Genomic DNA, 24,386 nt, shown 5'->3' with positions numbered 1-24,386 from the left:
TGTGAGCCTGATAGGAGCCGTCTGGGGGCTTGATTCAGCCCCCGTGTTGCATATTTAACACCCCTGCCTTAAACAGCCCTGTCCCCCCCCCCCAATAGCTGTGGAAAAGGATTGTGATATCACCCCACCCTGGGAGCAATTGCCAGTTTGGGAGTTTGGTTCTGATGCCCCTGACATTTATCAGCTTTCCCCTGGTCAAGACCTAAAGGTTTTTAAAATTTGCTTTAGATGCTTTAATTCCCTGCTTAACAGTTTCTGGGCAAATGGCAAAGTAGCCATCAGTGTGAGAGGCTGTGCTTACTTCCTCTGATAGAAATAAATAATAACCACTGATGACCATAGGAAGTTTAATCAGTGATGCTATTGAAAATCTTCTTTCCCCATATTTGGAATCACTAGTGTCTGGCATGAGGACCATCTTTTATGGTGATATTTCTGATTGCAGCCATTTTACTTCCCCCTCTGAAAGTCAGTGAGCTTTATACATTTCTCAGACCAACAATACCTGCTTTTCCACAGAAACAATTGTCTCAGCTCCACAGAAAAGGAACAGTTTGTTAATCAATATGCTGAGTTGTTTGGGGAACAAGAAAAGAATCATTCATGCTTGTAGGGACTCCGATCAAGGAAAGATTTGTTGTCATGCATAACCAGTATGAAAACAAGAACAGTAAAATTGCCTTGCAGGATCAGTCTGAGAGTTCTGCTAAATGAGCATTCTTGTTTTCAGCATTTGACATAAATGCTGCGTTGATTCCGTGTTTCTTCTGACCAGCAGAAGGCTAAGTTTTAGGGTTGCCAGGCCCGATTCAAGATACATATGGGAACTTTGGGGGTGGATCCGGGAGCAAGGATGTGACAACCACGACTGAACTCCAGAGGGAGTTCTAGCAGTCACATTTAAAGGGACTACACACCTTTTAAATGCCTTTCCTCCATTGGAAAAAATGAATTTATTTATTTTATTGGATTTATATCCCGCCCTCCCCACCGAAGTAGGCTCAAGGCGGCTCACAAGACATAACTTACAATAAAAACATTTACATTAAAAGCATTAAACAGTTTAAAATAATTTGGTGCTAATTTCGATTCAGATTTAAGATGGCGTTCAATGATCATTAAGCATCCATTAGATCTAGTGTCTTGGTGGTGGTCAGCATTTCAGTTAAACACTAACTGAAACAGTGTCGTCTTACAAGCCTTGGGGAACTGGGCAAGGTCCTGCAAGTCTCTGACCTCCTCAGTCAGTTGGTTCCACCAATGAGGGGTGGTAATTGAGAAGGCTCTTATGTTGTTTTCAGTCTTGCCTCCCTCGGCCCAGGATTTGTGTTCCTGATCTAAGTACCCTCTGGGGGACGTGGGGAGAGATGGTCCCTAAGGTAAGCAGGTCCTCAGCCATATAGGGCTTTAAAGATAATAACCAGCACCTTGTAGCGAATCTGGTATACCACTGGCAGCCAGTGCAGCGTCTGCAGCTCAGACTGTATGTGCTTCCGCATGGAGAGCCCCAAAATCAGCCTGGCTACTGCATTCTGCACCAGCTGAAGTTTCTGAATTTGGGACAAGGGCAGCCCCATGTAGAGGGCATTGCAGTAGTTCAATCTTGAGGTGACCTTAGCATGGATCACAGTTGCCAAGTCGCCATGCTCAAGGAAGGGAGCCAACTGCCTTACCCGCCTAAGGTGGTAAAAGGCAGATTTGGCAGTAGCTGTTATCTGGGCCTCCATTGTTAGGGAAGGCTCCAGTAGCACTCCCAGGCTTCTAACCCTGTGTGCCATTGTAAGTGGCTCTCTGTCAAAAGCAGGTAAGGGGATTTCCCTGCCAGGACCGCCGCAACTCAGGCAAAGGACCTCTGTCTTTTCAAGATTTAGCGTTAGTCTACTCAGCCTAAGCCATCCTGCCACGGCTTGCAACTCCAGGTCCAGATTTTCTGGGACACAGTCAGACTTGGCCGTCCATCAGTAGATAGAGGTAGGTTGGGGCACCTTCTTTTGGGGCTCATAGAATTGGACTCCCTTTTGAAACTTGGGGGGGGGTGTTTTGAGGGGAGGCACCAGATGCTATGCTGAAAATGTTATGCCTCTATCTCAAAAAATAGTCTTCCCCAGATACCCACAGATCAATTCTCCCATTATACCCTATGGGAATTGGTCTCCATAGGGTATAATGGAGTGCTCAGCAGACATCCAGCAGTCCCCCACGCACACTTTCTAATAACCCTGAAGTGGGAGGAGGGCCTCCAACTGAGGGACCCCCTGCCTCCAATTAGGGATTGGCATCTCTACAAAGTCTATTAAGAATAAGCCATTAGTCTTATCCTAAATGAATATGTTTAACAATTTTAGAAGTCAGCTAGAATAATGGAGGGGGGAAATGGGCAGTTAAAAGTGAACACTAATCAGCATAACTATTCCTTATACAAACAGCGGGCTTACTGTATGGACTTTGGAAAAGCAGGGACGCTTTAACTCCAAGACTTTCTTCTAACTTCCTGAGCAAAGATCTAAATTTAACCTGGGTGAAACTTCAGTTGTTTCCTAGAAGTTACACCAGTGATAACTTAAAGAAACTAGGCCGAGAAAGAACATGCATTGAAATTGTGACTTTTTTTTTTTTTGCTCTGAGCCCAGATTGAGTCTCTAAAACACCGTTTGATTCACTTGCCTTGCAGAAGGACCTGTGGAGACTTTGATAGATGGATGGGAAAAGGTTGTTGATCTCCTTTTTAGATCACACAAATCGTTTTACTGTTGGTATCTTAGGATCCTTTGTTCACTTTCTGTTTTGTAGGTTCTGTCACTGCTGAGAAAGAAAATTCTTTCTCTGTATAGGTCACTGGATAAGGAGATTTTCCCTATACCAAATATTTGAGAAAATGGTTGCTGAATCCTTACTCAAATACCTTTAAATATTAAACACAGAAGTACTCACTGTCTCTGCTGATTAGTGATGTGCAGTGATGTTTCCATATCATTCTTCCCCAGGGAGGGGGTTAGAATATTGTCTCTGGCTGCTCTGAAAACAATTGATGTTCAGTGTTGCCTATAATGTTCAGTATCATCATCATAGATGATAGTTCCCTAATGAAATTGGCCCAATCTGGCTTTCCCCTTGGCTGTGTTGTGCACTCCATTAGTGATCGGTCCATGAACCACCAGTCAGCCGTTCTCCAGTGCCATTTGCTGGCTATGCTCCTGTCCCCCGCCCACTGCTGAACCCAGGACAGATGAGAATTGGGCCACCGGAGAAACTACTAGGCAGTAGCTGTTGCTAGGCAACCGATCTTGCTTCTGTCAGTAAAAGGCAACCAAGCTGGGTTCTCTCAATAAAAGGGAGGGGGAAGGCTCTTTCCAGGCCTCTTTTAGCCTTTGAGAGAGAACTCATTGGGCTCAGTCCTGATGAGGGCTGCTAGTTTCAGGTTGATGGGAAATTCCTGGAGATTTTGTGGTGGAATCTAAGGATTCCAGAGTTTCGGAAGGGGAGAGGCCTCAACTGAATATAATGCCAGAGTCCACCCTACAGAGCAGTTATTTTCTCCAGGGGGAGAGAAATCTGTTATCTGGAGCTCAGTTGTGATACCAGGAGATCTTCATCTGCTTGCTACTGTTGCTGGAAGGAGATAGGGTTGCCAACTCCACGTTGGGAAATTCCTGCCGATTTGAGGGGTGGAGCCTGGAGAGGGTGGGGTTTGAGGAGGGATGGGACCTCAGACACATACAATGCCATAGACACCACCCTCTAAACCAGCCATTTCCTCTTGGGGAACCTTTGTTGCCAATCTCCACGTAAGGACTGGAGATCACTTAGAATTACAACTGCTCTTCAGATGGCAGAGATCAGCTCCCCTGGAGAAAATGGCTGCTTTGCAGAGTGGACTCTGTGTCATTATACCCTGCTGAGGTCCCTTTTCTCCTGCTTTGGTTCACACTGCGATTTCAGACCAGTCACAGACTTTCAGCCTAACCTACCTCATAGCGTTGTTTTGCAGATCAAAAGGGGAAGAGGAGAATTATGTAAATTGCTTTGTTCCACACTGTAGAGAAAGACTGTACTTTTTCCTAGGTAGAGGCTGCAAAGAAGGAGGAGGAGATGGAAAACTGAAGTCAGATCAGTTCCCCTACAGAAAATGACTGCCTTGGGTGGGAAGACACCAAGGTTGGGGGGGGGGGGCAGTGAATGCCTTCACTTGGTTGAGTGGGTGGGAAGACAGCAAGGGTTGGGGGCACTCACCCAGAGTTTCTTTCTAGAGCCTGTTGTATATCCTTTCACAATGGGCCATAATGCAGAATGCTGTGAAGTGCTAGGTTGTATCTCCAAAAAGTGTCTCTGTGTATATGTTAAATGCTATCACGTTGCTTCTGATTATGGGAACTCTATGAATTAGTGATCTCCAAAGAGTCCTATCATTAACAGCGCTGCTCTAGTCTTTCAAACAGAAGTCAATCCATCTCATGTTGGGTCTTCCTCTTTTCCTTCTGCCTTCACCTTTGCCTAGCATGATTGTCTTTTCCAATGACTCTTGCCTTCTCATTATTTGATCACTAGAGCTTTTAGGAAAAGTTCAGACTTGATTTGATCTACAAGTCTCTTATTTGCAGAATGCAAACCAGGGAATTTTCCATGCACATTATCTTCCCACATCTTATCTTTTCCAGTAATTTCCCTGTTCAACTTAATAATCCATATCCTTTACAATGAATTTCCCTCTTTTTTCAACACACTTCAAAAGAACACACACATGCATGCACAAATGCACAAACACACAGCTTTCCTTATGCTGGTTACGTCCATGTATAGCCCATCTGTACTCTGGCTGTGGCCCTTTCTTTTCCCATCTGCATGAATGCAACCTCTGTGGGTGAACAGAAAAGGCTGGAAGCAGGCTTCTTAGAAACAAGTGCTGTATTTTCAAAAGGCAGCTGGCCAATCCACTAGGCATCATTACCACTGAAAATAATTGAGCCAGCCTTTCCCGTGATCCTGACAGAAAAATCACATTTGCTCCCTTATACCAGTGTACTGAAGCTGTTGCTGGAGTCTGCCTTTCATCTGGCATCACGAAAGGAAAAGCAGTAAAAATCAATAAAATGGACTGCTTCTGTGTTTTCTTAATTCTAACCCCCATTTGTTAGTGCAGAGCTCTCTGAAAACTCAGTGAAGATCTGCCATGGATGCTAGCTCTTCAGAGTTTCATCCTTCCCCACATATTAGTATGTTCTCTATATAGCATTGTTGTCTGCATCATCCTGCCGAGGGATGAGGTTTGTACTGCACAAAAAGTGCAGATATGTGGTATGGCATTATTTAAAATGGTTACATTTTTGAACTCCTATGTTAACCTGCTAGCCCACTCTGTGGTTTCAGCCTGTGAATATTTAGAGTTAGAGAGCCACCATGAGCAATGGTGGGAATGGAGAACTGGGTAGTATGTAATTATTATACCTGTTGTACAGCATGTTACATTTGAAACCAGAAGTGCATAAGAATAGTTTTTCTATGTCAAACAATTTAGATACCTCTGGGCACCTACCAGTAAGTCATAGAAATGATGTATTTTTCCTGAGAGTTGTCTGCAGCATCTGGATTTCACGTGGAGGTTTGGATCCACCTGTCATTCCTACTGGCAGAAGAGATTTTTGTCCACAGAGCATGTCTTCCTTGCCTCTTCTGTCCAGCTGCAGCCTTTAAATTCTACTCCCAGGGGACAAGGGGATGCCCAGGATCAGCAGGATGGGGGTCAGAACAGGAGGGAAAAAATCAGTGAAAATAACCTTCCCCATAATTTGTGGTAATCTCTCAGTAGATCAAAGCCATAAACTGTCTGTGTTCTGTTTAGCTGTACCGGCTAAGAGCCATTGATAGACCTATCCTCCGTTAATTTGTCTAATCATCTTTCAAAGCCTTTTTAAGGAAATAGCTATCATGTCTAATGTTGGGGATTCCATAAGTTAATTATGTGTTGGATGAAGCAGTACTTATTTCTGTCTGAACTTTTAAAATGTAATACTAAAAACCCACAATGTGGAAAATCTGGGAGATGCTCTGCTACAGAACAATGCTAATTTGTAATATATATATATATATAAATAAATAAAAGCAGGGCTTTTTTTGAGCACGAATGCACAGGAATGCAGCTCCAGCTGGCTTGGTGTCAGTGGGTGTGCCTAATATGCAAATGAGTTCCTGCTGGACTTTTTCCTTTAAAAAAATTTATATAAAGCTCTGTATAGAGGAATCATTTTAAGTAAAACTGTAACTCAGGAAAGAGCCAGAGAGGAACAAACTAACGTGAAAAATGAGGTATCGACTAGATTCATAATGGCAATTTAAAGTCTATTAATAAATACTTTAAATTCTCAGTTAATACGGATGCACCATGTTTGAAGACTTCTCATATGCTTATATATGTTATGTATATAACATATGCTTATATATATAACATGCTTATCCATGTTAGTTACCATTTATGATATAGTAGTTAACCCTTTTTGTTCTGCACAATGGATTTTCAGGGCAAGGAGAAAGTTCTATACCGTGCTTTTCACTGGGCCAGATCTAAATGGGAAGAGATGCCAGCCCTTTTGCTTACAGTAGAATCTTTCCAACATACAAAGCCACCTTATGCAGATTCATACCATTGGCTTATTTAATCTTTAATCATGTGCCATGACTGGGAGCTCTTCTCTGAAATTCTTTTTTTGCTGGAGGTGTCAGGGATTGAGTTGGGGCCTTCTGCATACAAAGCATGTCCTCTGCCATTGAGCTATAGGTTTTGTGTTGCCTATTTAACGAGGGCTGCCCATGTAATGTTAAAACTTGTTTTGGAAGCACTAACTATTTACATAATGCAAATAATTTAAGAAAGCATCTATTGCTTGAAATTAGAGCACGTATTTGTTTAATAATGTCATAGATTTGCTGAGTTGTCTAGTTGAATGAATCTTATTAAATGTTAGTATTATATCTTCTCCTTATCAGACTTTCAAAGCAAGCAGATGTCAAAGCTTGCTTAATGCTGCCCTTTTATCTGTGGAAGAGAAAATGTTACTTGTATAGCTCCACAGTGGTATTTACATAGAACTGATTATTGCAGTGCCCTTTCCTTTTTCCCAGTGTGATCTAAAATGTCCTTAATGCTCTACACAGATTGAGGAGTTTTAATGAGTGGTTGGGTAGTGTCTTTATCACTGTATTTTAACACCTGTGTTTCATAAACTGCCATGCCTTGTGAAGGAAATGAAGATCCAGCCCAATGCATTCAGGATTGCAAGCATTTGTCATTTAAGCACCATAGCATACAGACAACATAATATGAAATGCTTGATACCACTAGGGTCCGATGCACTTATACGCCATCTGCCACTCTGTCACTAGATAGGTATGCTCAACCTGTCATTATGGTAGAGGATGGGGAGGCATTATCTTCAACAAATTACATCTTAAAGCTGTTCTAGTTTGGCCAGAATGACCTGAGGATTTGGTGTGAAGGGCTGAAGTGTACTTGACCGGAAAGGTCTGAGATGATCACTTATAGAGAGAGACTGAGCTTGAGGCAGTAATAGTAATAATAATAATAGTAATAAATGTGCTGTTCCTTGTGCCCTCTTGGTCAAGTGCAGCCTGCAGCTTGAAATGTAATGTTGATGACCTCCATTAGCCAAGTAGAGGCTCTCTTTCATCATTAGACAGCAAGCCCTAAATGTGCCTGTCATATATTACTTATTCACACTAATCTAAGCATGAAAATCAGTGTTCACAGTGCCACTGCCAACGTTTTCTTTTTTCCCCTCTTCTACAGAGCACAGATGAAGAATCCAGGTAAGATCACATCCTTTATCCTCCCCTCTACTCTACCCCATATTTTGTATAAAATGACATTAGAAGTGGGGTTAACATTTTACTGGGATATTATGTGCCTTATGAAAGAGAGCACAGGAATTCTGTTATTTTTAGGCCCCAGCTATAAAAGCTACATGTCAGACCACATGTTAAGAACAAATTTCCACAATCAAAGGTTTGGTTGACTATTTTAGTATGGATTTTTATAGTAATAGTATATTAGGCAATTCAATGTCTCACCATCTGTGTTTCACTCCTTACCTTCTGTGGATGGGGAATGCTTATGTAGTTCCTTGTAAAACATGGTATTCACTGCTGGAGGCTAGTTGGGTAGATGCTGAGGCTCATAATTTAATGGTGGTTAGGAGGCAGGAGTGTCCTTTCTCCAGGGGTTTCCAGAACATGCGTGCTTTTTGTTTGCTACATGTGTGAGAGGAAACCGCAAAAAAATGTGAATGCGAAAAACCCAAACAGGCTAATTGTTATGAATTATTGGCAACACACTTAAACAAATTGAAGTTATAATTCAGAAAATATCATAAAAATACAATTTACGCAAAGCTGATAACATGAATTTACATAAGTAGATTCCTATGACTTCAAATTGACTCGGCAGAACCCCGGAGAAACCGAGAGAACTTGAATCATCAGTTCAAAATGTCACACGTTCCACTGCAATCATATTCACACTTATAAGGCAAACTGCAGTGCCATTCTTCAGAGATTGTCAGTTGTGCAAGAGCTAAACCCCAATTCCATGAGTTGATCACGTGGCCGCACACTGGAGCCGGCTGTTTCACACTGAATGGCTTTGTCAGATGTTCACACAGGGGTCTTGCAATATTTCATATAAAGTCAAGATTGCTGGCTCCTCCCTGGAGAATGGCATTGCAGTTTGCCATGTGAAAATGATTGCAGTGGAACTTGTGACATTTTGAACTGATGATTCAAGTTATCCCGGTTTTGCCTAGGTTCTGCCAAGTCAATTTGAAGTCATAGGAATCTACTTATGTACATTCATGTTATCAGCTTTGCGTAAATTGTATTTTTATGATATTTTTTGAATTATACGCTTCAATTTGTTCAAGTGTGTTGCCAATAATTCATAACTGTTAGCCTGTTTGGGTTTTTCATGTTTGCTACATGTATGAGGCATGTATTCAGAAGATCAGTGCAAACAAGTCGACATTACTGTGTACTCTTTTTTGGAAAACAAGGTTTGTGTTTAACACTTTTCCCACAGTAGCACTTTTCTCATAACAAAAGCTAAAAGATTTTTGTCCACCAGTTTAGAAAAAAAGGAGTAAAAGGACAGGTCCTCTTGTGGATAAAAAACTGGCTAATTAATAGGAAGCAGAGAGTGAGTATAAATGGGTAGTCTTCGTAGTGGAGGACAGTAAGCAGTGGGGTGCCGCAGGGCTCAGTACTGGGTCCCATGCTCTTTAACTTGTTCATTAATGATCTGGAGTTGGGAGTAAGCAGTGAAGTGGCCAAGTTTGCAGATGACACTAAATTGTTCAGGGTGGTAAAAACCAGAGAGGATTGTGAGGCACTCCAAAGGGACCTGTTGAGGCTGGGTGAGTGGGCACCAATGTGGCAGATGAGGTTCAATGTGGCCAAGTGCAAAGTAATGCACATTGGGGCCAAGAATCCCAGCTACAAATACAAACTGATGGGGTGTGAACTGGCAGAGACTGACCAAGAGAGAGATCTTGGGGTCATGGTAGATAACTCACTGAAAATGTCAAGTCAGTGTGTGATTGCAATAAAAAGGCCAACGCCATGCTGGGAATTATTAGGAAGGAAACTGAAAACAAATCAGCCGGTATCATAATGCCCCTGTATAAATCGATGGTGTGGTCTCATTTGGAATATTGTGTACAATTCTGGTCACCGCACCTCAAAAAGGATATTATAGCATTGGAAAAAGTCCAGAAAAGGGCAACTAGAATGATTAAAGGGTTGGAACGCTTTCCCTATGAAGAAAGGTTAAAACGCTTGGGGCTCTTTAGCTTGGAGAAACGTTGACTGCGGGGTGACATGATAGAGGTTTACAAGATGATGCATGGGATGGAGAAAGTAGAGAAAGAAGTACTTTTCTCCCTTTCTCACAATACAAGAACTCGTGGGCATTCAATGAAATTGCTGAGCAGTCAGGTTAAAACGGATAAAAGGAAGTACTTCTTTACCCAAAGGGTGATTAACATGTGGAATTCACTACCATAGGAGGTGGTGGCGGCTACAAGCATAACCAGCTTCAAGAGGGGATTGGATAAAAATATGGAACAGAGGTCCATCAGTGGCTATTAGCCACAGTGTGTGTGTATATATATATATATGTTTGTTTGTGTGTGTGTATGTATGTGTGTGTGTATATATATGTATGTACACACACACATATAATGGCCACTGTGTAACAGAGTGTTGGACTGGATGGGCCACTGGCCTGATCCAACATGGCTTCTCTTATGGTCTTATGTTCTTATGATGTTTATTTAAAACGCAAAAAAGCAAGTTTGTGCAAGGAAGTCATACTGAATGCAGTTATTCTTGTACAGACAGAAAACTTTTACCTTTAAGCTCTGATACTAGCATGATTTTTTCCTTGCTTTATTAGTTTACATAAATGCTGCCTTAGTAAGGTTTCATGAATTCTAACTTACAATAGTTTAATTTTGATTAATTTTGACTTCAAGGCCAGATTTAATGAACTGTGGTTCCAAAGCTGCCTTGGCCAGACTGTTGATAGTCACCATGTTGGTGCTCCTGGACTTCTTAACAATTTTTGATACTATTATCAACCTTCTGGACCTCCTAGTGGAGGGGTGGTTTTGGTGTTACGCTGGAGGAGTTTCAGTCCTTTCTTGAGGGTAGATTGCAAAAAGTAGTGCTAAAAGACCTCAGCCTTTGGGATTCTACAAAGCTCCATCATGTACCCTATGCTGTTTAACATCTGGAAGGGAACATTTGGAGTAAGTTATCATCCATATGCTGATGACTTGCAACTCTGTCTCCTCTTTGTATCTTATTCTAAGGAGGTAATGGATATGCTTATCTGGGGTCAAGAGTTAGTGAGATACTGCTTTATGGTAGACAAACTGAAACTTTATCCAAATGAAACAAAAGTGCTGTGGACTGGGACTAAAACTGATCTGGGAATACATCTGGTGGAGGTTGTTTTCCCTGGTTCATAGTCTGGGGATGCTCTTAGATGCTTCAGTAACCCTTGATACACACATGACAATTGTAGCTAGGAGTACTTTTTACCAGTTTAGGATCCTTCTCCAGCTGTAATTCTTCCTTGAGAAGGCGACCTGACCGCAGTCATACATGTATTGGTAGCATCCAGTTTGAACTAATGTAAAGCAGTGTACAAGGGTCTGCTTTGGAACATGGTATGAAAACTTTAGCAGATTCAGAATGCAGCAGCACAAATGTTAGTGGAACTTGCCAGAATGAACGTATAATACCAGTTTTGTACCAACTACATTGTGCTTAGCCCAGTAAAAAAAACACACACACACACATCTAGGAACCAAGCGCTGTTTTTGACTGTTAAATCCTTAAATGTGTTAGTAACAGAAATACTGCCTGTATACACTTGCCAGAACTCTGAGATTATCTGAGAAGGTACTGCTGTGGGACTCTACAATTACAGTAATTACAGTAGACTTCTTGGGGGCCACTCATAGACTTTGGAACTCCCTCACCTGGGAACAGACTTTAAAAAAAAATTAAAAGCCTTTTAAATTTAGGCTCTCATCTTGTTGTTTACAAGTGTTTTACATTTTAAAAGACATATTGTTATATTTGTGTTTAAATATATCAAGCTGCTTTGAGTATTTTTAATGGAGAGGTGGCATATAAATGTTCCAGATAAATAAGTAATGAACTTATTAAAGTAATGCATGTTAATTGTCATATTGGATCCAAACAGTGACTTTCTTGGTATGAATATTAAACTTCCAACAGTAGCTGGTGCCTGGAATGGAGGCTAGATACTAGCTAACTTTCACATATTATTATGCCCTGAAGTCAGAGACTTTGAGTTTGTTGCCCATACAAATGTTGTTTTGTTGTTTTTAGCTATTGCCAAAGGAATAGCTATTATAAATATACAAAACTTGACAGCATATTTTTCTTCTCTGGATTCCTCCAGTCCTTTCATGGGAAGGTTATTCCAGTATATGCTGAGCTTCATTGTGTTTATTTTCTGCTGGAATTCTTTTTATACATTTGCCTGCAGTACAGTAGTGGGGAAAAGGGAATTCATTTGGACAATGCCTGATGCAATCCTTATGAAGTCTATCAATGTGACTTCTACTGCTTTGACATTGAGTTTGGTGCAGGCTGACAGGCTGGATGGATTGTTCTGCTGCTTCCTTGCCTCCCAATGGGCCTTATTTTTCATAGGCTTATACTTTCCTCTGTAGGAGGAAATACATGTTCTAATAGTATAATGCAAACTTGGCATTCCTCATGCTTATGATTTCCAGACTGCTAGCCAAATTAATACTCAGGTGGGTTCTGCACATGCTCATCATCTCTAATAAGCTTGGGCTTCTCTACCTTGTTCTTGGGGCACATTTTCAACTTTTGGGGTAAGCTCAATTGGGAAGTATCCAGAATGACAAAAAACGGAAACAGATTAAGATAGCAGGATGATGGTGATAGATGAGTTGTGTTGTCCTAATTCCCTCTCTTGATATTTCAGTGCTGTTTTGAGAGAGAGAATGGTCCAGAACCTTCTAGTTAGAGGTGCTTAGCTATATTTTTGATATCCAGTACCTTGTTTATGTTGTTGTCCCTTTTCATTTGAACTCCTACAATTTTTATTATGTTGAATAGTTCATGGTGCTTTGAAGTGGCACCAAAAGAGACATAAATAATAATAATATAAAGCAGTTCATTTTAAAAAGTGATTTACAGGAAAAAACACTAATCATGGTTTACAGGACACTGTGTAGGCTAGAGACGGTTGCAGGATTTTGATCTAAGACTTAAAAAGGAGTAGGCCTTTTTAACAGCAAAGTGACAGGGATAGAGTGAACTTTAAATTGTGTCGGATCCAGTTTCATTGGTTTGATTCAGTCCATTATCTTCATGTGGATTTCAGTGGCTGAGATACAGTTTCATTTTATTCACAGCACCTGGAAATGTAAGTGACTGTATGTGAGAAGCTCACCTTCCTGGTTTATAGTGTATAGTGAGAATGGTGACACACAAAACTAAGTGAGCCCTCATCAGGTCTACACAATACTGGCCATTAATGCTAGCCATGAGATTGATCTTCCAGTGAAAGAACAGGTGGTTGCTGAGAACAGGCATTTCTCTTAAGTATCTCCATTTCTTTTAAGTATCTTGGTTGACCTAGGAAGCAGAATGCTCATTTCCAGGCAGTGCAATGCAGGTATTAGTACACTTCTCTGCCTTCCTGTTGCTTGATAGGTCTGGGGATTATAGTGTCTTTCATGATTTTTCCCAAAGGCTTCCAAAGGCATGCTATATTTGAACTCTTACAGTCTGCTGAAAAGGTTAGTCAGGTTTTCTGCTTGTGCTTTGTATTAGTAGGCCTTGGAAGGCCTACAAAGACTTTTTGTCTAGATTTATGTTCATTCCTATGATTGCTATTGAGATCCTGCCTTTTGACTGGTAGGTATGAAGATAATGCTTTGAAAACTGTATTTCACATCTTACAGAATTCATATAACCCAATATCCTTCCATACAGGATTCAGATAGATAATCTTATGTAAATGATCAGAATTCATAATATGTGTATTCATCAACAGACACAGGTACCTGAAGCACAATTCATTATTCTTTTCTTCAAACAGGGTTAAAAACTCTGTATTTCAATATCAGAATTACACAGCAGGAGACTGAACTTACTAGGTTATTTTCTTTAGTAAAACCTGTTGGTTGATTTAGATAAGTCTGTTATGAATTTTGCTCTAGAGACTTCAGTGTTCATGGGCTTCTCTGCAGAATTTGAGTATAACTTGTACATTGAGGTGGGGAATTGTTCAGGGTGGTGAGAACCAGAGAGGATTGTGAGGAACTCCAAAGGGATCTGTTGAGGCTGGGTGAGTGGGCGTCAACGTGGCAGATGCGGTTCAATGTGGCCAAGTGCAAAGTAATGCGCATTGGGGCCAAGAATCCCAGCTACAAATACAATTTGATGGGGTGTGAACTGACAGAGACTGACCAAGAGCGAGATCTTGGGGTCATGGTAGATAACTCACTGAAAATGTCAAGTCAGTGTGTGATTGCAATAAAAAGGCCAACGCCATGCTGGGAATTATTAGGAAGGGAATTGAAAACAAATCAGCCAGTATCATAATGCCCCTGTATAAATCAATGGTGCGGTCTCATTTAGAGTACTGTGTGCAGTTCTGGTCACCGCACTTCAAAAAGGATATTATAGCATTGGAGAAAGTCCAGAAAAGGGCAACTAGAATGATTAAAGGGCTGGAACACTTTTCCAATGAAGAAAGGTTGAAACGCTTGGGGCTCTTTAGCTTGGAGAAACGTCGACTGCGGGGTGACATGATAGAGGTTTACAAGATAATGCATGGGATGGAGAAAGTAGAGAAAGAAGTACTTTTCTCCCTTTCTCACAATACAAGAAGTCATGGGCATTCGATGAAATTGCTGAGCAGACAGGTTAAAACGGATAAAAGGAAGTACTTCTTCACCCAAAGGGTGATTAACATGTGGCATTCACTGCCACAGGAGGTGGTGGCGGCCACAAGCATAGCCAGCTTCAAGAGGGGGTTAGATAAAAATATGGAGCAGAGGTCCATCAGTGGCTATTAGCCACAGTGTGTATATGTGTGTGTGTGTGTGTATGTGTGTGTATATATATATATATATATATATATATATATATATATATATATATATATATAATTTTTTTTGGCCACTGTGACACAGAGTGTTGGACTAGATGGGCCATTGGCCTGATCTAACATGGCTTCTCTTATATTCTTATGTTCTTAAGGCTGTAGCCTGATCTAGTTTGATCTCAGAAGCTAAGGAGGGTTGGTGCTACCTGGATGGGTAGCAGCAGTGGCATAGCACCTCTTTTTCCTCACTTGCCTTGAAAGTCTCTTGCTGGGATTCAGGGATCATTTTGTCGAAAAATAGGTGGTGGAGCTCATCCATGGATTGTTATGCAGCTGCACCTACTATTCAGTGGACAAAGTGGGGAGGAGGAGGAGTGGAACCGTCAGAAAGGTTCAGGAGCTGTGCTCCTGTGAGCTTCTGCTGAATTCAAGGCCTGCTGGAATCATTGTACACAGCTGCATTTAAGAGCACTTATGTACATACATACACTGAGGTGAGCCTGTTGACCTTAAGAATAAACTGAAGTGAAAGAGAGAAAGCAGTTGTTTAGGGACAACGCAGACTAACTGAAACCTGACAAGAGGTCCCCAGGCATTGTGATAACTTTAGAACAGCTTCTTTAACTGATTAGCTTGTTTAGTTTATATATATTTATTTATTTGAATTTTTGATTGCCTTTCCCAAAATAGGGCTCAGGGTGGTTCACAGCAAGTTAAAGTTACAATATACAATAGATTTAAATAAATAACCTCAGGCAGTAAAACAATAAAAACATTACAGTTCCCGAAAAATAAGATGACATCAAATTGCGGTGATACCACTATCTCAGGGGTAAAAGCAGAAGTAGGAGTGGGAGAGTGAAGATGGAACTATTGCTGCCCTGAGTCAGATGCCTAGCAGAACATCTCGGTCTTACAGGCCCTGTGGAATGATAATAAGTCCCGCAGGGCTCAGATGGAGAGTTTGGCAGAGAGTTCCAATAATGCCATTTGTGATACCATCAATGGCCAAGCTACTTAAAGTTGTGATGACATAATTGTTCCAGGAGGACTTTGACCCACTGTGAATCCAGACTAACCTTGCAGAAGAAATTGGTCACTCTGGTTTAAAATGTTGTTCTTCCCATAGCTGCTGCTGTTGCTGGGGTTAGTGTCTTAAGCTGGCACATTTCCACCGCTGGTAAGAAGCTTCTCCCTGAGAGCTGTCCATATAAGAGGATTCAGTATATATTTTCACACCTGATTATGTATTGGAGGAGTAAAATCTTCAGGGTTGTGTATTTTTGGTGAAGCTACTTCCTATCCAAAGAAATCAAATTTTTACTCAATTCCCTTATTTTTTGTTGGAACACTTTCTGGAGCGTCATCTAAGTTTTGCTGAATTGCAGTGTTAATCTTTTCATCTAATGTTGTTTATTACCTCCTCTCTTACTAAAAAGTTTTTATTGAATTTGCGATGGTAATAACTCAGTGCTGCACTTAGAAAAGACATTTTTATGGGCACTACAAGAATTAAGATTTTTGGGTATAAAATGTTCTTTACTTCAGCTTTCTTGATTGTGTACATTTTCCATCAGCAGCAAAGCACACCACAAGGGTTCAACAAAACAACAAATTTTACATAGCATTGTTGTACTTTTTATAACAATCTTGTACATCATTTTTCTGCATTGTGATAATGTAAGCTATTTGCCACATGCCAGTAGCTTTAACATCGTTGGGCAACAGTGGTGTTTGACCTTTTGTCCCTGCCCTGGTCCTTGTTATTATGCAGAATATTACTAATAATAATACTCAGGAAGAACTTCAGGCACCTTTTTAAACACTGCAGCCTTGAGAGGAGTCCTCAGCTCACTAAATTTCTCTCTGCGACTGTAATACATTGTTAACAAAATCCCAGCAGAATTTGAAATTACAAATGGGACCAATCTACTCACCTTACACAGATTGACTCTGAGTTAATAGCTTGTCTCTCTCACTAGGAATTGTCCATTGTCTCTCCATCTGTCCTTCTTTTGTCTCTGTTTTGATTAGAATTGGCTGCAGTGGGAATCAGTTGATGTGTTTGAAAATTGAAGTTTAACTAGAACTTGGTTATTCTCTAAAGGCCTTTAAAATATTTTTTCCACAGCAAAAATATTAAACAACATTAATTATTCTAGGCTTTGCCAAACATTCTCCATTTGGGGGCAGGGTTTGGAGATCCTCCCCCCTCTTCAGAGTTCTCAGCAAGTGTGGGGGGGATTGAATGTCTGCTGGGCATTCCATTATACCCTATGGAAACTTGTCCCCATAGGGTATGATGGAGAATCAATCCAGGGGGTTCTGGGAGAGGGAGTGTTTTTGAGATAGAGGCACCAAATTTTCAGCATAGCATCTGCTGCCTCTCAAAAATAAAAAAAACTCCCCAAGTTTTGAAAAGATTGGCCAAGGAGCCCAATTCTGTGAGTCCCAAAAGAAGGCACCCCTATCCTACATTATTTCCAGTGAAGGGAAGACATTTAAAAGGAGTCCCTTTAAATGTGATGGCTAGAACTCCCTTCCGAGTTCAGTCGTGCTTGTCATATCCTTGCTCCTGGTTCCACCCCCCAAAGTATCCTGAGCCCACCTCCAAAGTTCCCAGATATTTCCTGAATTGGGCCTGGCAACCCTAGGTCTTTAATACCCGATTCTGAAGTGGATATGAGCAAAATGTTCGTAGAATTGTACCAGCTTGCATAAAATGCTTCTTTTCCATAATGCTTAAAAAGGCAAGGGGTACATAACAACTTTATGGCAAGTTCAAAAAGACATGGAAAGCTGCACAATCTCCAAGCAAAAGCTTTCTGCCTGTATAAAGGCCTGTCTCCAAAATATAATTTAAAGAGAGTGAAACCAAAAGTTCACACTAAAGGCTGCTTAAATTAAGACAGTGTTGACTTCAAAACAAATAGAAAGAGAAAAAGCAATTGTTTAATACCATTATTGCCATTAAAGAATGACAGTAGCAACTTTAATACATTTTAGTTCAAGACGATGTCACCCTCTGTACATGGAATATAGGGATTAAGATGTCCCCATATTGACTGATTCCAGACTAGATGCATTGCTGGGACTGGGAACTGGTTAAGATACAACTTGTGGTAGGAACAGGTCCAAGAGTTTACCTAATCAATTGCAAAATCACAGGAATGGCCTTATGATCTGATTCAAACAGGCATGTTAGGAAGTCACATAAGGTGATTCCCCACTAGGACCTTAATCCTGATTCAATCCTGTCCTTGAAATGACATTCTATACCAAACTCAGGTTTATCTTGGGTTATTTTTCATTTCTATACAAAAGTGAGGTCACCCTGTGTTCCCTCCCCATTATCCTGGGTTATCTCGATGCTGTTTCTACCAGTGTTTTCTCACTCCTTCACAGGCTATCCCGGGTTTTATTAGCGTAGAAGCATAACTTGGACCAATTCCCTACTAGGCTTGTTCCGGTGTCAGAGCTCTCCCCCCCTCCCAATGTTTCCATCCAATTTTGCACAAGCTGCCATGGGGCTGCGACTTGCCCCACCTCTTTCCCATGGCAAGCAAGATCCTCTGAAAACCAGTTTCTGCTTGCTGTGAGAAAGAGGCGGGGCAAGTCACAGCCCTGCAGCAGCTTGTGCCAAATAAGACAGAAACATTGGGGGGGGGGAGAGCTCTGATGCTGGAACAAGCATAGTTGGTAATCGGTCTCGGGTTTTAATCTTTTAGGCTCTGTTATCTCTTCTCCTGAACTTTCACTGGTTGGCCATTTGTCAGTACATGTAAGGTTTTGTTTCTGTAGGAGGGTTCTTTTAAACATTCCCCCTTCTTTTCTTTGTCATCCATTTTGGTTTGTGTGTTGTACAGCTGCTACCAACAACCCATTTTCTTTTGTGTCTGGGTTGTGGCTCCATCAAAAGTGGGCTGGGGGGGAGGCTGGCTTCTCCCCCCTACATTGGATGGATTTGAGGGACAAATGTGGTGCAGGTGCCCCCCCTTCTTAACTGTTGCGGGGGGAGCTGAGTGGGCAGCATATGTCAAACTGCTAGGATATTATTTTTCTCCCATCAGGAAGAGGATGCCTTCTGCCATGAAGCTCTTTTGCCTCCCTTTCTCCTGTGTTGATCCCCAGGTTTTTGAGGTGCTGGGTCCCAAGTCTGACTGCCTCTTTGTACTGAGAGATCCCAAGTCTGGCTGTACCCTTTGTACTGAGAAAGTTCTCTCCTCGCTCAACCTCTGGATCCCCTAAAGGGAGACCTGTTTTTTCCCCCTTCCACCTTCCCCTCTGTTGATGACTAGGAGCTCAAATGTAGAATTAATAACCCAGGACAGGCAGGCAATTTCAACTGGGACAGATAGTGGTGTAGAAAAATAAATCAGGGATAAATAATCAGAGATGAATAGAAGGTAAATGGTCCTGAGTTCAACTCTGAAAAAGCCCAGGTTTAGGTCCTAGTGGGGAATAATCTATAATCAGCTTAATATATTGCCTCAGTATTCACACACAGGAGTCACATCTGAAATAGTGGTCTGCTTTTAAAACTTGTATTTAATGAGATTGTGTAGAGCACACTTTTATTGTAACACTGTTACAAAGAATGCTCTGCCATTGCTGTTGTAGGGACCCTTCTGCAGATCTGAGTCCTGGTATCTGAACTGTGAAGTTCACCTTTGAGGTTGGGGGTATTTGCTAACTCCTGCTTACTGCCACCACTTCTATTTTTTATTTTCAATACAAACAATTAAAAAAAAAACCATTACACAATGATGATTAGAACACGCTGAATACAAACATATTCCTGTCAGTAACCAGGAAAATGTTCAGTAGGCTATGATTTTCCACTTAGAAATCAGCCAGATCCCTCTGTTGTTAAAGTATGTATGAGTAGGATAGGATCGCATTGAAAGTATAATCCTGTACACTGTCTGTGGTATAAACATTATTCAACACAGTGAGACTTAATACTAAACAGGACTGGGATGCAATAACATATTTAATAGTAATTTTGCAACTCTGGTGTTATGATTGTGCAAGGGGACATAGGCAGTCTGAACAGGAGAAATGGGTCAACAGTGTTGAAGTTAGAGTGCTGGTGCTTTTACTGTGCAGTTGCTGCACAGCTAAGCATAGGATTTGGACCAGGTTACACTTATGAATATATAAACTGAATATATGATCTGGGCCATCAAATTGGACATCTGGGTCATAAAGTGTTCTGTTCATCTCATGTTGGCTTGTTAGTCTTTGAATAGCATTGCTATTGCATGGCTTCCCGTTTTTGTTCCAGTTAATGGAGGGCATTTATTAACTAGTAAGTTCTGTGCCTGAAACCATGCAATTTGTCATCTTGAGGGAAGTCCAAAATAACCTGGCACAATAGCAAAACAACCCCTCCCCCCCCAAAAAAAAAATCTGATACCCTATCTGAGCAGATGCTTTCCTTTTCTTCTTGCCCCCAATAGGAGGGGTTGCATTTCTGAATGTGGACACTGATCACCTCAAACATTAGCCAAACAGTATTTGAATATTTAGCAACTAACAATTTGGTGATCAAAAATGTTTTGTAAGTTTCAGCATACTCCCCTCCACCCTGGCAAATCCTCTCTAACCTATAAACTCTCCCTCTGGTGTTATCTCTTCGTTAATTCTGAAAGTGTGATTCTTGATTACTTGGGTCTAGGAACACTGTTCTCGTGAATCCTCTTCGCTTTGAATTCCAGTTTAGGATCTTATAATGATTCTAACATGAAGGAAGATTACTACTGAAAATAAGCAAAGAAGGGATGTCTAATGAAGCATTCACATAAAGTATGTTTTTTTATGAGTAAAAAAGGCAAACTGCCTTGAGCTCTGATTTTAAAGAGCAGTGGTGGTGTTTCAGTTCCAAGTGTTTTTACAAACTGTAAACAATATCTCAAACATTCTTGTTAATCTCATTGTACAAGAAGTAACTTTGACTATTGCACTAGGCATGTGCCAGATGGAATATGTAACTGGATTGATTGAAGTGAATTCAAAGTGGGATTTTGTTTGCATGCTTTTTGCTAAATCCAAAACCAAATCCATGTTATACCTTTAATAAGACCAATCAAAACAACACAATACATTGTGTAAGCTTTTGAGATCTTCAGAATTCTTTAAGATGTTAAGTTGGGGAGGGGGGCAGACAACATCTTCCAGGACATGGTGTTAAGCCTTCTCTGTATTATAGGCAGGATGCTAACCTAACTTATTAACCTATTGGGTTTCTACCTGGCATAAGACAATCCTAGTGTGCTGGGAAGAAGAAGCAAAGCATAAAAGTCATGCAGTTGCAAATATAACACCCAATAGTTGACTTTTTTGCTGGATCCATTATGAAGAAGGAAGAAAAAGTAACCAAAGGCTTACTCAGACATTTGTATTAGCTATACTTCCTTACTGTAACAATGCCCTTAAAACACTCTTATTTTTACAACTGTGGTCATATAGCTCATATAATTGTCATTTAGATATGCTGCGTTGTCTTTTTTAAAAAAGAAAGAAAAGGCAATATCTGAAGTGAAGTGTTGCTGGTTCTGATTGCATATTATACAAGGTTAATATTATACAATGCTCTGAATAAAATGGAGAATAATATCCCAATTCAGTCTAATGAATCTGCAGGATATGAACTGTTATTGGTAGAGTATAACACAAGAATAATTCCATGCCAAAGTATGTCCAAGAATGAAAGCTAAAATCATGTTGTGAACTTAGTTCTGTGCATTATCTGAAATGCAAAAGTCTATCATAATTTTATTATTTGTCATTTTAATTCTGTGTTTATGTTGGTTCACAATTTGAACACTGGCCAGCTTTAGGATTCTCAGAGTAAAAACATTTAAATGTGTAGCATGTGGATCTAATCCCAGTTCCACAGTGAAACCAATAGAATAATGGTGGAATTTCTTTAAGCTTGGAAGGTGGTGAGAGCAGCTGCATGAAAAGGGTGGCTTCAAAAGGAGACTTACAAATGCCATTCAAGGAGTTCTGGAGGTCTTGCAAAATAGCTTGTGTTATAAGTTGTCTATTATCCCTAAATGCTCCAGCTTCCCATGTCCAGCCCTCCAGCATTTTACTAAGTCTGAGGTCCCTGGTGAATTCTTGAACCCCTTAAGTCTTACAGGCGAATGCAGTCCCCACCAGTTGGCCCCGGATAGACTTGATTGTTAACCCCTTACCTTTCAAGTGAACACAGTACCTCATCAGATGCTGCACTGGGGCTGACCGGGGATTGCATAACTCTACCTATATTCTAAATGCCTTGAATTGCCGCATAGCTCACCTATATGCTCTCTGAGTGCTAGGAGCAATAGACAAAATAATGGCCTTGTTGGCTTCAGCTCTCCAAGTTCTCACAGCTCTTTTAGCCTGTTCATCTGCTTGCTGTCAGACAGAGGTGGCAGTTGCAAGAATGTAGACATCTGTGCATGAGACAGAGCATCAGCCAATTCATTATGCACACTTGGAACATGCTAGGCACAGAGCAGGATGTTAAGAACATAAGAGAAGCCATGTTGGATCAGGCCAATGGCCCATCCAGTCCAACACTCTGTGTCACACAGTGTCCAATATATATATATATATATACACACAAAGACACACAGAGACACACACTGTGGCTAATAGTCACTGATGGACCTCTGCTCCATATTTTTATCTAACCCCCTCTTGAAGCTGTCTATGCTTGTAGCCGCCACCACCTCCTGTGGCAGTGAATTCTACGTTAATCACCCTTTGGATGAAAAAGTACCTCCTTTTATCCATTCTAACCCGACTGCTCAGCAATTTCATCGAATGCCCATGAGTTCTTGTATTGTGAGAAAGGGAGAAAAGTACTTCTTTCTCTACTTTCTCCATCCCATGCATCATCTTGTAAACCTCTATCATGTCACCCCGCAGTCGACGTTTTTCCAAGCTAAAGAGTCCCAAGCGTTTTAACCTTTCTTCATAGGGAAAGTGTTCCAAACCTTTAATCATTCTAGTTGCCCTTTTCTGCAGTTTTTCCAATGCTATAATATCCTTTTTGAGGTGCGGTGACCAGAATTGCACACAGTATTCCAAATGAGACCGCACCATCGATTTATACGGGGGAATTATGATACTGGCTGATTTGTTTTCAATTCCCTTCCTAATAATTCCCAGCATGGCATTGGCCTTTTTATTGCAATCGCACACTGTCTTGACATTTTCAGTGAGTTATCTACCACGACCCCAAGATCTCTCTCTTGGTCAGTCTCTGCAGTTCACACCCCATCAACTTGTATTTGTAGCTGGGATTCTTGGCCCTAATCTGCATTACTTTGCACTTGGCCACATTGAACCTCATCTGCCATGTTGACACCCACTCACTCAGCCTCAACAGATCCCTTTGCAGTGCCTCACAATCCTCTCTGGTTCTCACCACCCTGAACAATTTAGTATCATCTGCAAACTTGGCCACTTCACTGCTTACTCCCAACTCCAAATCATTTATGAACAAGTTAAAGAGCATGGGGCCCAGTACCGAGCCCTGCGGCACTCCACTGCTTACCGTCCTCCACTGCGAAGACTGCCCATTTATATTCACTCTCTGCCTCCTATTAATTAGCCAGTTTTTGATCCACAAGAGGACCTGTCCTTTTACTCCATGACTCTCGAGCTTACTAAGGAGCCTTTGCTGAGGAACTTTATCAAAAGCTTTCTGGAAGTCAAGGGAAACAATATCTATTGGGTCTCCGTTGTCCACATGTTTGTTCACCCCCTCAAAGTAATGTAACAGGTTAGTGAGGCAAGATCTTCCCTTACGGAACCCATGCTGAGTCTTCCTCAATAACTCGTGTTCATCAATGTGCCTATTCATTCTGTCCTTGATAATTGTTTCTACCAACTTTCCCGGTATTGAAGTCAGACTGACTGACCTGTAGTTTCCCGGATCTCCTTTGGAATCCTTTTTAAAGATGGGGATGACATTTGCTACCTTCCAGTCCTCAGGAACGGAGGCAGATTTCAATGAAAGATTACATATTTTTGTCAGAAGATCCACAAGTTCAGCTTTGAGTTCTTTCAGAACTCTTGGATGTATGCCATCCAGACCTGGTGACTTATTAGTTTTTAATTCGTCTATCAGTTGTAGGACTTCCTCTCTTGTCACCTCAATCTGACTCCGGTCTTTCAACACCCCTTCCAATATAAGTGGTTCTGGAGCAGGCAAACACTTCTCATCTTCCACAGTGAAGACGGAGGCAAGTTAAGTTGCTGTCAGTGCAAGGTGAAGGTACATACCAACACCATCACCCTCAGTGATTTAAATGACAACCCATTAATTATTCGAACAATAGCCATGTTGTCACACCGGAAGTGCACCATGAGGTTGGACATGTTACTGCCCCAGAGCCAAAGTGAAATCACTATAGGGAAGAATTCCAAAAATGTCAGGTCCCTGAATATGTTGTTGCTGAATCAAGCTTCAGGCCAGACTCTGCACACCAATGTCCCTAAAAATATACTCCAAATTCCAAAGACCTTGCCCTGTCCAACTTCACCTGGAGATCTGAGTGCAGTAACAAATCCTCCCTCTAGAAGGAAACCCCATTGAACTGTTCCAAAAACTGTGCCCAAACCTGGAGATCTTCTTTCATGCCGGCAGTCAAGCGCATGTGGTGGTGCAGTTCATGGAGACCCATGAAGGCATCACAAA

General features: G+C 41.2%; 1 protein-coding gene across 2 annotated transcripts in view; it reads left to right on the top strand.

Moving 5' to 3' along the window:
* Positions 1-24,386, top strand: part of TRIM44 (tripartite motif containing 44) — a 162,767-nt gene that overhangs the window by 54,336 nt on the left and 84,045 nt on the right. Inside the window, exon 4 of one of the 2 annotated variants that reach the window (XM_060262551.1) lies at positions 7,799-7,818. The exons of the other annotated variant lie outside the window; for it this stretch is intronic. Coding sequence (XP_060118534.1) covers positions 7,799-7,818 — 20 coding nt within the window. The remainder of the gene's footprint in view (positions 1-7,798; positions 7,819-24,386) is intronic. 2 annotated transcript variants of the gene reach the window in all.

This window comes from Heteronotia binoei, chromosome 21 (genome assembly GCF_032191835.1).
Source record: "Heteronotia binoei isolate CCM8104 ecotype False Entrance Well chromosome 21, APGP_CSIRO_Hbin_v1, whole genome shotgun sequence".
NCBI classification, from domain to species: Eukaryota; Metazoa; Chordata; class Lepidosauria; order Squamata; family Gekkonidae; genus Heteronotia; species Heteronotia binoei.
Note: the sequence above shows the minus strand (reverse complement) of the source record. Positions and strands in the feature narration are given on the sequence as shown.